General features: G+C 38.2%; 1 protein-coding gene across 7 annotated transcripts in view; it reads left to right on the top strand.

Moving 5' to 3' along the window:
- The window catches only part of LOC126189025 (nuclear receptor coactivator 3-like), a 299,208-nt gene extending 295,525 nt beyond the window's left edge, over nucleotides 1–3,683 (top strand). For all 7 annotated transcript variants that reach the window (XM_049930852.1, XM_049930856.1, XM_049930851.1 and 4 more), the window contains one exon: nucleotides 265–3,683. In XM_049930852.1, the coding sequence (XP_049786809.1) occupies nucleotides 265–336 (72 nt within the window). In that variant the 3' untranslated portion in view covers nucleotides 337–3,683. The remainder of the gene's footprint in view (nucleotides 1–264) is intronic.
- The last annotated feature ends 12,236 nt before the right edge of the window (nucleotides 3,684–15,919 follow it).

The following is a 15,919-nucleotide window of genomic DNA, read 5'->3' as shown; positions in this document are numbered from 1 at the left end:
CAGCCAGTTACTGTTTGGATTTTAAAATTTGCTTTATTCTTGCTATGGAGAGCAAATTTCAAAATTTAGGAAATTTGTACTTGCTGTAACCTCTGATACAAGTGTACATTACATTCACAGTATCAGTACGAAATAAGTTTCTTGATTTAATGGTATATGTCAATTGAGTTGAGGGTGACACTGAGTCATTTAAACTGCAGAAAATTATCATTGTTATTAAATTAGACATGGTTTTGAAATATTTGCTCTTTGCAATTGTTTCAGAATCCTACGGAGGAGTCTCCACGTCCAGGTGATCATAAATCGTCCCTGCTCCAGAAATTGCTGTCGGAATGAAAGCATGGTCAGAGCGGTGAAGATAGACTCAGGGAGACATGAGGTGCTACAATCCGAGCCTTGACGTGTGAGTGCGGATTTCTAAGTGTTTATCGCGCACTGCCACATGTTGGCTGGAGGCACAGTTCCACAGCAGACTGCTGGGTGGGGAAAAGTGGAGTAGAGGAGTGCTGGAGAACAGGAAAAGACAAAAGTGCTCTGTTTACTGATGCTCAACGGAAGCAGTGAAGCAGGAAGAGAAACGTGTTCACCCAAGCATTTTTATTTGCTTTAATAAAGTGCATTGGTATTGATTAGTTCTATTTTAATATTTTTTCTCATTAAGAAATCAGTGACTGTTTTTATGAAATAAATTTGTATATTGAGAGTCAGAAATTAGAAATAATACTGCCACACTGTATTACAAAGGTGTACATCAAGCCTTCCGTGCTGCACTCTTCCATTTTTGTGCCCTTCCCCTTCACCCTTAAAAATATAAATAAATGAAAGAAAAAATATTTTAATCTTAAAATCAGTGTATGTCTGTGACTGGTTGTCATCTTCTGAATGTTTGCAGTGCACAGTATTGTTTCAGTGAAAAATATTCATGTCTAACGTGTGCAGCCCATGGAAGATGTAATGTGAACCATTTCTATGCCTTGACCAGTTTCAAAATATGTTTCTTTTAGGGATATCATAATTTTCTGACACTATAAAATGCAAAGGGCATAACTTCTTGGAACATTACTTTTATCTTTATTATTACTCAATTGGTAAAAGTAATTTAAGTCTCATTTTTTTGGTGTTGGTAGCAGTGATAAAATTTATCATCATGTTTTCTTTGTAAGTGCTACTTTAGGCAGTTCACTGATCAGTTGGGCTCTAGATCAAGTGCACTGACATAAATGGGTTGCATTTGTTACAGACATGTGAAAATTATTTTTTCTACTGGCAGTTTATGGTACTATTTAAGGAAAACTCCAGTTTTGTTTATTGTTTCATAAATTTCTGTAAATTAAATTGTGTGTGCAACACTTATTTTTTTTAACGGAAGGTTTAAATAAAGTCACATACTGCTTGTTAATTTCAAGGGGGAAAATTGCCTATACTGTGCATATACTGTGGCTTTTATTTTGGGGTAATCAGTTCTGAGGCGTAGTTTTATTTAACTCTGTCCAGAGGCATTGACCTGTTGATTAATGTTATTCCCTATGGTTTTATAAATAGAAGTTGCTATGCGATAACAGCAACAATACTTTTATAATAAAATAATTTATTTATTTGCATCATGTTTCACTTTCTGTAAATAAGTACTTTGTTGAGCCTTTCTGTGATTTACAGTGGAATCCACAATTCTGTAGCAAATGGCATTATACCAAATGAGTTTCAGACATGGATGTTGACATTTCTTTGAAGAATGAAATTAATGCATTTAGTTTTGAAAGTTTTACCTTTGATTCATCCACGGGGAAAAGGCAAATTAAAGCATAAATTAATTTTGTGAAGAAATGTTAAACTTTTTACTATATATGTCTCTCAAGATTTTATATGAACTCATCACATTTAGAAATGAACTATTCTGTGTAGTGTTCTAAAACTAATGTAGCAGTTTCATACTTGTCATTATTTGTTGTCTTAATAACTGTAATCCCACTACAAATTTCAGCACTCTCCCTTTCCCTTTTCTACGGCATCCTCAAGCTCTTGCTGTTGGGAAGTCTGTTGTTATGTGATGATGAAGTACAAAGTTGTTTGTTACAGTTATTCTGTGTGTTATTCTGCACTCTTGCTCTTCAAAATTGCAGCAGATAGGCACATGTAGATTAAAATGTGTGGTTTTTCCACCATATTTTTAAACACTTAGGAGTTGATGTAGATGATGGAACTGGGAAACTCTGTGACATTTTGTCAAGAGTGTATTTTTCTGTGAGCAAATGTGCAATTATCTTTTGTACTTGAGGTTGTGAACTATGGACTGAGGGAGTTTAGCCGCACTGTTCTGCTGAAACTGAACAACATTTCATGGTAACAATGCCTCTGCAGCAGTTGTTTTTGTTGTTATTGTTGTTGTTGTAATTATGAAACCAAAGCATGAATGTAAATGGTGTACAGAAGATTTAGATAAAATAAGGGTATGTAGTTAGAATTTGGGAAACCTTCACCTTTCTCCCCCTATCCTAACCATCTCACGTGCCTCATCCTTCCCTCTCATTCTGCAACTCTCTTTGTTTCACACTCTCTTTTCCTGTTTGTTGATCTCTCTTTGTCTTTCTGTCTATGTCTTTAAGCTTAGGAAGATAAGGGATTCGTCTACATACCGAAGATAGTCAACAAAACAACTGAACTGCACCTGTAGATGTTGACAATAGGTAGGCTGTTTCAGATAGATGAAGAATCACCTACATCAGAATGTAAATTTGGTTAATATTTTTGTATACATATTCTTGAAACAGTCCAACACCAGTGAGTCAGCTCAGTGTGCGGAAGATGTTATTTTTACTCGCTCGCTTGGTTGTTACTAGCTGAGCACATGCGTGTAAAAAGAGATTGCTGTTTATAACTTTATGTGTAATTACAATACGTATTATTCTTATTATTGCAAATAATGATAAAAATAATATTGTAAACTCCTCTTTCGTAACTTGGTTATATGTAATTGTTCATTTTGTGTTGTGCAGGAAAGTGGCATGAAATAAGAGTGCCCCTTTCAGCAGAATGTACTTTGGATTTATTAAAGAGAAAAGTTGATATTTAATTACTAAATGGAGAATATATAAATATGTACATAGGAATTATTTACCTCGGTTGCATCACGTGTACACTGCTTTCGTGCAGTATTTCGGTTACTCTTCTCTGTTATTAGGAATTGCTTCCGTGGTTGCATTCACTGTCCTTATATTGTTATAAATTTTCCTCTGTTAGTTAATGTGTTAAAATATTTTCCCATTGTGTTCACATCCCATGAGGTGTCATTTCCATTCTGGTCAATTTTAATTCAACTTTTCTGGACATGTGATTTAAATGTGTGCACGCACACGTGTAACATTATTTGAAGTTCCTGTAGATGATTTGTACATACATGTTTTTATTTTTAAAAGTGCTGTTCTGTAGTGAAAAAAAGATTATTTACCAAAATTGATTTTTAAAAGTCTAATTTGAGATGAGCTCATTTAGATATTACTTTGTTACCTGGCATTGTAAACCTGATGTGTATGATGTTTTGTATATGAATTTCTTGAAGCAGTACTCATGTTTTTAGTTTTTGCAAGACATATGTAGAGAGGCCAAGGAAAAGACTTTCTGCAGTGGGATTTTTATTAGTTATTATTAATAAATTTGATAACAATAAAGTATTGTTTTTCAAATAAGATTTTTGTGAAGGTGTTATTTGGTAAGTTCATTACAGAAACTTTCCTCTAAATGCCGCCACTATTCATTCCAAATAAAAATAACTTGGGTTTCAGGAAAAGGTAAAAGTACTTAGCGTAGAATTCAGGCTATGTATAAACAAAGGTAAGGCAAAACTAATGGAGAGTAGCAGAAAAGACAATTTGCACTTGCTTGATATAAAAACTGGGGAAGGTGTGATACTAGAAGTAATGAAACAGCTATACTGTAGAAAAACTAAGATTACATGAGGATGAGTGGGAGACACAAGATGTAGATTGGTACAGGTGAAGAAAGCTTTTTATCCATGAAAGAGCAGTATTAGTGGTGATTATTCAGATGGGATTGAGGAAGAAATTTAATTGTTCATTTTCGTGGGCCTCCACTTTAGTTAATCTGCAGCTGAAAGACTTGGTAAATTGGAAAAATACCTGGGCAAATAAAGATTAAAAATCTGTAAAACATTATTGAGTATGTTGGATATAGGAGGTATGCAGGAAAATGGATTAGAGTATTTATAATGTTCATTCAACCAGAGTAATAGTGAAGAGTAAAACAAGTCCATAACATGTTACTTACGAAAGAACTGATATACTGATTTTGTTCTTGCCGTATATCCTAAGGTAAGTGGTGCAAAGGATGTAGAATTTTTTCAATTACAAATTAGCACAAAATTTACCACAAGCCTGCAAATGTGTATGTATTAAAGTGAGAGACATAATTCTTTTGCTACTGTAGGAAACACTATCAAAAGAAAATGGTTTACAGTGCTTAATTACACAGATCATCCAACAATGAGTTGGGAAAGTGACAGTTTCGTAGATGGTGGCCTTAGCAGCAGATACTGTTAAACATTACTGAAAGCATTCTCAAGAACAATCTGAAATGAAATGAAATGAAATGAAATGAGCGTATGGCATCATTGGCTGGGAGGGCCCCTATCTGGGGAAGTTCAGCTGCTAAGTGCAAGTCTTATTTCATTCGACGCCACACTGGGCGACTTTCGTGCTGGGATGGAGAACAACCTAGAAGAGATTGTTTGAAAGGCTACTCATCATAGAAATTTATTGGATCTAATGGCAGCAAATATACCTGACCAGACAGTTGTAGTAACAGTGATTACCAAAATACAAAAGGCAGCTAAAATAGGATGATTTCTACTTTCAGGCAAGCTAGGTAAAAAGGCAGTAAGGAACACAAAACTGTTAGTTCTGGAGAGGAGCATGTAGAAGATCAGGTTTAGAGGAATAGTTGACAATGCACATGAGAGATATGTATACAGTAGAGCAGTGTGTGATGAGAGGATACCCCCCCTCCCCCCCCCCCCCCCCCCCCAATGGTATACAGTCACTATAAGGAAACTTCTAAAGAAACGGACTACTGCATCATACATGTAAAACAAAGCAGGGTGCTAGAGATAGGAGATGTTGAATGATACACATTTGGCTGTCAAGAGGGCGATGTGTGAAGCCTCCAGTGACTGTTGTAGCAGAGTATTGTCAAATTCTGTTTCATAAAACCCAAAGAAATTCTGGTTGTGTGTGAAGTAGCACCAAAGTTAGTGTCCAACAGAAATTGAGAGTAGCAAAGTAAAAACAGAAATGCTTAACTCTGTTTTCAAAAGTTCCTTTACAAAGGAAAATCCAGGGGTATTGCACCAGTTTAATTCTCGCACCACTGCAGATGTAAGCGATACAAATATTAATATCAGTGGGGTTGAGAAACAATTGCAATCACTAAAAGTGAACAAAGCCATTGGGCCCAATGGAATCCCTACCAGAGTCTGTACAGAATTTGCAGTTGTGTTAGCCCATAAATCCCTCAGACAAAAAACTATGCCCAGTAGTTGGAAGAAAGCACAATTCACACCAATCTACAAGACAGATAGCTGAGATGGTCAGCAAAACTACCAATCAATAACCATGGCATAATTTTGTTGCAGAATCTTAGATCTCATACTGAGCTCGTATGTAATGACATATCTCAAAAAGAATTATTTTCACGATGCCAACCAGCACGGATTCCAAAAACATCAATCATGTGAAACCCAACTAGTGCTTTCCTTACATGACATCCCAAAAGCCATAGATCAAGGCAGTCAGGTAGATGCAGTAGTTCTCAGTTTCTGAAAAGCATTTGACTCAGTAGACTGATTGCCATAGCAGTCTGGTCCCTTTAATCCCACAAACCACATTTGACTCCGTACCACATTTATACTTAATATTTAAAAGAACGGTCATACGGGGTGGTAAGAGAAATTTGTGACGGGTTTGAAGATTTTTTGGTAGGGAGCATACAAAAAGTTCTCTTGGATTTAGATTTGTCAACAGATGTAGCAGCAACTTCATATTTGTCCAGGGAAGTGTGTTGGAATCCTTGCTGTTCATGGTGTATATTCATGACCTCGCAGACAATATTAACAGGAGCCTCAGACTTTTCATCAATGATGCAGGTATCTATAATGAAATACTGTCTGATAAAAGCTGCACAAAATATCCAGTCTGATCTTGATAAGATTTCAAAATGGTGCGAACGCTGTCAATTTGTTCTGATTATTCAAAAATTTAATATAGCTCACATTTCAAAATGAAAGAAATGTAACATCTTATGACTACAATATCAAGGAGTAGTAGTTGGAATAGATCATCTTGTACAAATACCTCAGTACAACACTTCATAGGGATATGAAATAGAATGATCATGTTAGCTCAGTCATAGGTAAAGCAGACATTGGTTCAATGGTAGAATACTAGGGAAATGCAATTGGTCTGCAAAGGAGAGTGTGTACAAATCACTCATGCAACTCGTCCTAGATTTTTGTGCAAATGTATGGGACCCATATCAAATAGGAGTAATGAGGAATATTGAATGAATACAGAGAAAGGCAGCAAGATAGGTCAAGGTTCGTTTAACTTGTGGAAAGAGTTTCACAGAGATACTGAAGGAACTGAAGTGGCAGACACTTGAAAGTAGATGCAACCATCCTGAGAAAACCTACTTACAAAGTTTCAAGAGCTGTCTTTAAATAATGACTCTAGGAAAATACTACAACCCCCTATGTATTATTCCCACAGGTATTGTGTGCACAAGATTAAATTAACTACAGTGTCTGTAGAGCCATTTAAGCAAATAATTCTTCCTGCACTCCATATGTGAGTGGAATGGGAAAAAGCCCTAATAATTGGTGCAATGTGTAGTTCCCTCTGCCATGCAGTTCACAGTGATTTGTAGAGTATGGATGTAAAGGTAGATTGAATTACTGTGCTTACCAGTTGCAGGACCTGGATATGAAGGTTTTGCGTGATTTCCCTAAATCGCTCCTGGCAAATGCCGGGATGGTTCCTTTGAAAGCGCATGGTCGACTTCCTTCCCCATCCTTCCCTAATCCGATGAGACCGATGACCTCGCTGATTGGTCTCTTCCCCCAAACAACCTGACCTAACCCTGGATATTACATAGAGCTTACTTAGATAATATATTCATCCGTTGGTTCTACTAATTAAGACTATAATGTGGTGTATCAATAAAACCTTTTGGCTTCTCACCAATTTTTTGTGATTTCCAGTAAGTTATTTAAATCTGTATTTCTGAGTAATAGGCAATTTCTCGAGCAATGTTAGTGATTTTAAATTGTTATTTAGATTGTTCTGTTCTTAGAATTGAGTCTATGAACTGAGCTATTTGTTTGAATAAATGTTGAATTGCTTCAATAAATACGCTTAGAAGATGAAGTTAGGATACTTAGTTCTTTGGGCAGGTTTCTGTAGATTACCCCCCAGATATGACACTGGATGACATAGAAAGAAAGTTTGCAAAATATTTCAACATTTTATCCTTTACATCATCTTAATCAGACAAAATTTGCCCTGCATTATAAAGATTGGTTTGGATATATCAGTAATTCTGTGGGAACCCCCCAAGTTAATTTACTGTTAAGTTATAATCCTCAAAATTTAATACTGTCAGTCTCCTCTAACTGCATGTCTTATTTTACATATGTTTTGGGTGGGAACCTCTTGCAGTTTGTGAACTATATATAGTGAGTTTTTTCCAGGTTTAATCACAATGAAATGACTAGAAACTATTCAGTAACATCTGTTAATATTTTCTTAACATCTTTGTGTAAAACTATAACTGTAAACTTGTTTATGAAATGTTTGAATAATCTGCTAATCCAACAAATGCGCCAACTGCACTGAATGGAAGGGTAATTAATACACACTATGACGTGCTCTAAGACAAAATATTGTGAGACACCATATGTAATTAGTTCCCTGTCTGTAGTTTAATGCAGAACTTTTTTTTATTGATGCCATTAGGTTTGCTTGAATAGCTGTCAGAGAGTGCCAGAAAACAGACGTTGCTGAGTGTGCACAGCTACAATGACCTAAGGACCTGTGCTCTGTTTGGAATTTCATGTGTACTGGGGCATCATGTAACCATGTGCAGTACTGTGGCACATTTGGAGGGAACATACAGAGTTACTGTAGTAGGACAATTGTTTTATCATATCCTATCCAGATAAGGAATGCAAAGTGAGGAAGCAGTCCTTGGCTTCAAAACTAGACTCTACGCCCTAATATTTTACTATGTGGTGACTTTAACATAGATCTTTTTATTTGTGCTGTGCAATACTGTTATGTAGCATTTCCAGTTGGGTTTACTTCTACACATCACTGTGAAAAGCTAGTAAAAATTAATACAAATTTCTTAAGGGGAAAAAATACTCCATAACTAAGAACAATAAGTTATTTTATGATTATTTCAAATTGTATACAAAATTAAAAAGGTTTTCTGTGAAGGCAAAAAACTATACAAATGGCAGTTTTTGTTCTTTTCTAAGGCTATGTGGGGAGCTACAGAGATAAAACTCAGTGTGCTGTCATTCTATAATTTATGGAAGAATGGAATTCTGTAAATTGAAGATGTAAACAACAGAAATTGGTAAATAACATTAAGCCTAGAAGAGATAACAGGCAAGTATCGAAACATATCTTGTGACTGAAAAACATTGTGTTTCACAGAAAGCAAATTTGTAAAATTCTGTGAAAGCTGTAAATGTATTTGAAACAAAATATTTTATTCAATACTACTGACCAAATTTTCCTGCGTAGTCATCTCCAAGTGAACATTTATATATGTTTGTATGCATGCAACATTAAGAGGTCTTTCACTATGTCACATAAGAGAATACTTCGAGAGAATTAGGATTTTGTAACCCACACTAAAATGTGTAATCCAGCTTTAAGTGAACATTGGTGTGTCACGTTTCACACTGAAGTACCTGGTGTTAAGCTTCTCAGTGTGGTTTTCAGGGTACCAGTTTTACTGGAGTGCCAGTACTGTATTATTTCATGTCTGGTTCTTTACTATGGCATAATATCAAAAATGCCAGAAAATGAAAATGTACACTATGTAAAATCGCTAAGCGGGTGTAAAGCTTCCATCCAGTTACTCAATGACCAGTCTGGTTTGGCAATAGAAGATAGCAAAAGGAAGGCCAAAGTTTTAAATTCCACATTTAAGAAATTGTTCAGCAGAAGAATTGTACAAATGTAGGTGAGAGTCGGTGAAAGTAGGGTACTTAATAAACAAAGTGCCATATGTAATGAACTATGTGTACCAATCTGTTGAGTTTTTAATGAGTAATTGTCCAATCTGTCTACTGACAATTGGGCATGAAAAACATACATTTAAAAAAATGCCTCATCATAGAAAAGAATTTTTTACACTTGTGTCAACTACCCTGTTTTATCAGACTAGTTGGATAAAACAGGGTACTACATTGTAATGAAAAAAAAAGGAAAAAACCTCCATTTACAAACCTTGTCAATCACCTCATGTACAAAAATCACACTTATATGCATCTACATCTACATGATAACTCTGCAATTCACACTTAAGTGCCTGGCAGAGGTTTCATCGAACCATTTTCATACTACTTTCTACCATTCCACTTTCGAATGGCACATGGGAAAAAGGAACACCTAAATCTTTCTGTTCAAGCTCTGATTTCTCTTATTTTATTATGATCATCATTTCTCCCTACATAGATGGGAGTCGATAAAATATTTTCACATTCGGAAGAGAAAGTTGGTGATTGAAATTTCGTAAATAGATCTCGCTGCAAATAAAACTGCCTTTGTTTCAGTGGTTGCCACCACAACTTGCGTATCATATCAGTGACACTCTCACACCTATTGCACAATAACATGAAATGAGCTGCCCTTCTTTGCACTTTTTCTATGTCCACCATCAATCCTAGCTGGTAAAGGTCCCACACCATGAAGCAATATTTCAGCAGAAGACAGACAAGTGTAATGAAGGCTGTCTTTTTAGTGGTTTTTTTCGCATCTTCTAAGTGTTCTGCCAACAAAGCACAGTCTTTGTTTCGCCTTCTCCACATATTATCTTTGTGGTCTTTCCAATTTAAGTTGCTCATAATTGTAATTCCTAGGTACGTAGTCACATTGACAGCCCTTAGATTTGTGCGATTTATTGTGTACCCAACATTTATCTGATTTCTTTTAGTACCCATGTGTATGACCTCGCACTTTTCTTTGTTTAGTGCCAATTGCCACTTTTTGCACCCTACGGAAATTCTCTCTAGATCATTTTGTAATTGGAATTGATTGTCTGATGATTTTACTAGACGGTAAATTACAGCGTCATCTGCAAACAATCTAAGGGGGCTGCTCAGATTATCACCTAGATAATTTATGTAAATCGGAAACAGGAGAGGGCCTATGACACTACTCTGTGGAATGCCAGTATCACTTCTGTTCTACTTGATGATTTACATGCTATCACTGCGAACTGTGACAGCTCTGAGAGGAAATCATGAATCCAGTCACACAACTGAGACAATACTCCATAAACACACAATTTGATTTATAGTCGCTTGTGAGGAACGGTATCAAAAGCCTTCTGGAAATCCAGGAATATGGAATCGATCTGAGATCCCTTGTCGACAGCACTCATTACCTCATGGGAATAAGGAGCTAGCTGTGTTGCACAAGAATGATATTTTCTGAATCCGTGTTGGTTATGTATCAATAAGTAATTTTCTTCAAAGTGATTCATGATGTTCGAGTACAGTATATGCTCCAAAATCCTACTGCAAATTGAGGTCAGGACCTTTCGTCAAGTGAGCGTTTGTATATGGTTGCTAAGAAAGGCACTATTGTGTCTGCATACTCTGAAAGGAACCTGATTGGTATACCATCTGGACCTGAAGACTTGCCTTTCTTAAGTGATTTGAGTTGTTTCGCAACACCTAAGATATCTACTTTTATGTCACTCATGCTAACAGCCGTTCTGGTTTTGAATTCTGGAATATTTACTTCACCTTCTTTCGTGAAGGAATTACGGAAAACTATATTTAGTATCTCCACTTTAGTGGCACCATCATCGGTAACATTTCCATCGCTATCGTGCAGTCACGGTATTAACTGTTTTTTTTGCCACTGGTGTACTTTACATTCGACCAGAATCTCTCTGGGTTTTCTACCATATTTTGAGACAATGTTTCATTATGGAACCTATTAAAAGCATCTCGCATTAACATCCACACTAAATTTCGAGCTTCCGTGAAACGTAGCCAGTCTAGGGGATTTTGTATTCTTCTGAATTTGGCATCCTTTTTTCATTGCTTCTGCAACAGTGTTCTGATGTGTTTTGTGTACCCTGGTGGATCAGTCCTGTCTCTTATTAACTTATGTGGTATGAATCTATCTATTGCTGTTGATACTTTATCTTTGAATTTGAGCCATATATGGTCTACACTTACATAATTAGTTTGGAAGGAATGGAGACTCTCTCTTAGGAAAGCATCAATCGAATTTTTATCTGCTGTTTTAAATAGTTATATTTTGCATTTATTTTTAGTGGTTTTGGTTGATATGGTTTGAGCCCTGCTACAATGACCTTGTGTTCACTAATCCCTGTATCTGTCATGACGCTCTCTATTAGATCAGGATTATTTGTGGCTAAAAGGTCAAGTGTGTTTTCGTAACCATTTACAATTTGTGTGGGCTCATGAACTAATTGGTCAAAGTAATTCTCATAGAAAGCATTTAGCACAATTTTGGAAGGTGTTTTCTGTCTACCACCGGCTTTGAACATGTATTTTTGCCAACAGATCGAGGGTAGATTGAAGTCTCCACTAATTATAACAGTATGAGTGGGGTACTTATTTGTAATGAAATTCAAGTTTACTTTGAACCATTCAGCTATTATATCATCTGAGTTGGGGGGTCAGTAGAAGGAGCCAATTATTATTTTGGTACGGCTGTTGAGTATAACCTCTACCCATAGTAATTCGCAGAACTATCTATTTCAACTTCACTACAAGGTAAACTACTACCAACAGACACAAACACAGCACCATCTACTTTATTTAATCTATCCTCTCTGAACACGGTTTGCGCCTCTGTAAAAATTTTGGCAGAATTTATCTCCGGCATTAGCCAGCTTTCTCTTCCTATAATGATTTCAGATTCAGTACTTTCTGTCACTACTTGAAGCTCTGGTATTTTTCCAACACAGCGATGACAATTTACAACTACAATACCGAATGTTGCTTGGTCAATTCTTGTCATTTCTTTGCCCTGTACCCTTTGAGACTAGAGCCCTTTTTGATCTTTCCCGAGACTGTCTAACCTAAGAAACCGCCCAGCCCATGCCACACAGTCCATGCTACCCATGTAGCTGCCTCCTGTGTGTAGTGAACACCTGACCTATTTAACAGAACCTGAAACCCCAGCACCCTGTGGCGCAAGTCGAGGAATCTGCAGCCTACACGGTTGCAGAACCATCTGAGCCTCTGATTCAGACCCTCCACTCGGTTCTGTACCAAAGGTCCTCAATCGGTCCTGTCGATGATGCTGCAGATGGTGAGCTCTGCCTTCATCTCGCTAGCAAGACTGGCAGTCTTCACCAACTCAGATAGCCACTGGAAACCAGAGAGAATATCTTTCGATCCATAGCAATACACCTCATTAGTGCTGACATGAGCCACCACCTGCAGTTGGCTGCACCCCGTACCCTTCATGGCATCCGGAAGGACCCTTTCCACATCTTGGATGACTCCCCCCGGTATGCACACGGAGTGCACATTGGCTTTCTTCTCGTCCTTATCTGCCATATCCCTAAGGGGCTCCATCACGTGCCTAACATTGGCGGTCCCAATGACAAGCTATCCCACCCTCTACACTTGTCTGGATCTCTCAGGAAGACCGGCCACTGCCGCAACAGGCGAGGCTGCCCTTGCTGGCTCAGAAGTACTTTCAGCAGTGGGCAGTACCTCAAACCTGTTACTCAGGGTACCAGTAAGGGTACAGCCTTGTGGCCAGCACCAACTTTTGGCTTCCGTCTAGGGATTCGTGACCCCGTCACGGTTCGCCAATCACCGTCGGGAAAGTGTCGACCAGCAGGGGCATCCGAATCTGAGGGTGCAGTGGCATCAGAGATCCCAGGCGATGCTACAGGTTCCAGAGGCGCCAAAGTGCTCACTTTGGGTGTCCCACTGTCACTATGGCCCAGGGCAACAGCCTGGAGCCTGTTGACCGAGGCCGACACAGCTTCCAGCTGTTTACGGACGGTGGCCAATTCCCACTGGATCCATACACAACAGGCGCAGTCCATATCCATCCCTAACAATTTTTTTCCCTCTCTTTTATCTCATCATCATTATTATCATCATAATTAATGCCGGTGCACTGTTCATGAGCCCATTCACTACACTTATAACACTTCACCCAGCCTTCTTCAGACTTAGAATTGGAGAAAAGTTCATTACAAAAAAATGCAAGCTGTATTATTATCTTCTCCTTCCTCTTCTGACGATGTGCTGTACTCCTGTACTTTTCCAATTTTCTTTTCTTTCTTCTGTCCAACATTTCTGACTTAAATAGGCCTAAAACTGTCAGAATGTGGTCCCATTTGAAGTTTCCTTTTGGGAGTCTTCCCCTTTTTCATAGAAGACTTTAATTCTTACTTATAAGGTGAACTTGTAAGAACAGCTGTCTTTCCTCTTCTTGTATCAGATTTTGGTTACTTTCTTTCAGCTATCAGCACTGCTTTTATGTCTTTCGGAGAGACATGGAAAGCTGAAGTTGAAGACTTAGGCCTATCCTACTGGGAAGACCGTGTGGTTGGAAAAGCTGTTTCTCTGTTTAATGACTCTGAAGTAGTTTCCAAAGGTGGGACATCACCATTCTCTAATGGTGGGTCAGTGTCTGTTGTTTCAGCAGGCTATTACATCCACTCAGGGAAAATATCTGCATCCAGTGGGAAATGCCAGTTTTACGGAATGCATTTACAACAGTCTCAATAGAAGCAGCTTTCATGAATGCTGTCCCATACACCCCTGCAACCTGATTGATGGTTATTACTCACCCAGGATGACACTGAAGCCACTTTTGAAGCTCTTGAGAGTAATAATTAGTCAATGGGGCCATGAATGCAACATCCAGGGGCTGCATTCGGTGGGTGTAGTGTGGTGGGAAGCATAAGAGATGAACATTGTTTTCTGTAGCCATAGCAATAAGTTCAATAATCTTTGTGTGTATTGAGTGATTATCCAAGAGCAGAAGAACAAGTTTCTCTGTAGTTAGTTTAGAAAATTCAACAAATCGCTGAAACCACTTCAGGAAAATTTCTTTCTGCATCCGTCTGCTAGGGTGATACTCCACAGTAGATCCTGGCGGAGCATTATCCAGCAGCTCAGGCTTGGCTCTTTGTCTTGGGAACACAAACACTGTGGGCATATAAATTCCAGAAGTGCTCATACAGGCTACAGCAGTCACTAAGATGCCTCTCTCTGTAGAAACCAAACCAACAAATCGACTTTTCCCCTCAAGGCAAGCACCTTTGATTGCTTATTACAGACTGTTGTTATACCTGTCTCATCCACATTATAGACTCTATCAGCTGTGAAGTTGTGTGTATTATAAAGTTCTAACAGCAAACCAAAGAACTGCTTCACCCCTGCATGGTTAAAGCCCATTGCTCTGGCAAGAGATGTTGGCTCAGCAGAATGCAGGCTTATTTCCAGATTCCTCTTCAAAAACGAGTAGAACCAGCATTTACCTGCCATCTTCTCAGTCTTGCTGAAGTTATGCGGCAAGTTATTTTTCTCTGCCAGATCGAAAGCAGACTCTGCACCTCATTGATGGTCAATCCAAACAATCTGCTTTCCATTGACAGGATATATTCAGCAGTTCATTTCCCTGCTCCTGATTAAATACAGGTTTGTAGCAGCCTAGACCTTAAACAACAACAGCAACAGCAGCAGCAACAATAATAATAATTGCAAAAGCTTAATTAATTTCTTCTATAATAGTAAATAGGCCTACCTTTTTTTGTAGCATCCTCTAAACGCATTCCGCTCCGAGCCTTTATTACACATGCTTCCAGAGTACTCTGAGCAACCCCGAAGAACTTTGATGCCTTCAAATAGCCCAAAACTGCCATTACAGCTTCTTTCATACTCTATTGACTTCATGACTGTCTGTCAGTATTCCTTTTATAAGGTACCATAATTATGGCATAATTTAAGTTAGAACCTGCGAATAATAATAATAATAATAATAATAATAAATTTTTAATAAACAACTTGAAAATCGCAAATGGCGATTTTTTAAATCAGTTTGGTAAAACGGGGCACTACCCTGTTTTTCAAACTTAGTGGCACCCGGTTTTATCCGACAATACCATGTTAAGAACAAGCTAATTTCAACAGCCCTTAAGTGGGACAAACATTTTGATACACTCAATGATGAACCATGACCATGGACCTTGCCGTTGGTGGGGAGGCTTGCGTGCCTCAGCGATACAGATGGCCGTACCGTAGGTGCAACCACAACGGAGGGGTATCTATTGAGAGGCCAGACAAATGTGTGGTTCCTGAAGAGAGGAAGCAGCTTTTTCAGTAGTTGCAGGGGCAACAGTCTGGATGATTGACTGATCTGGCCTTGTAACACTAACCAAAATGGCCTTGCTGTGCTGGTACTGCGAACGGCTGAAAGCAAGGGGAAACTACAGCCGTAATTTTTCCCGAGGGCATGCAGCTTTACTGTAAGGCTAAATGATGGTGGTGTCCTCTTGGGTACAATATTCTGGAGGTAAAATAGACCCCACATTTGGATCTCTGGGCAGGGACTACTCAAGAGAACATCGTTATCAGGAGAAAGAAAACTGGCATTCTACGGATCGG

Source organism: Schistocerca cancellata, chromosome 5, assembly GCF_023864275.1.
Source record: "Schistocerca cancellata isolate TAMUIC-IGC-003103 chromosome 5, iqSchCanc2.1, whole genome shotgun sequence".
Lineage (NCBI taxonomy): Eukaryota > Metazoa > Arthropoda > Insecta > Orthoptera > Acrididae > Schistocerca > Schistocerca cancellata.
This window is presented reverse-complemented; position numbering and strand designations above follow the sequence as displayed.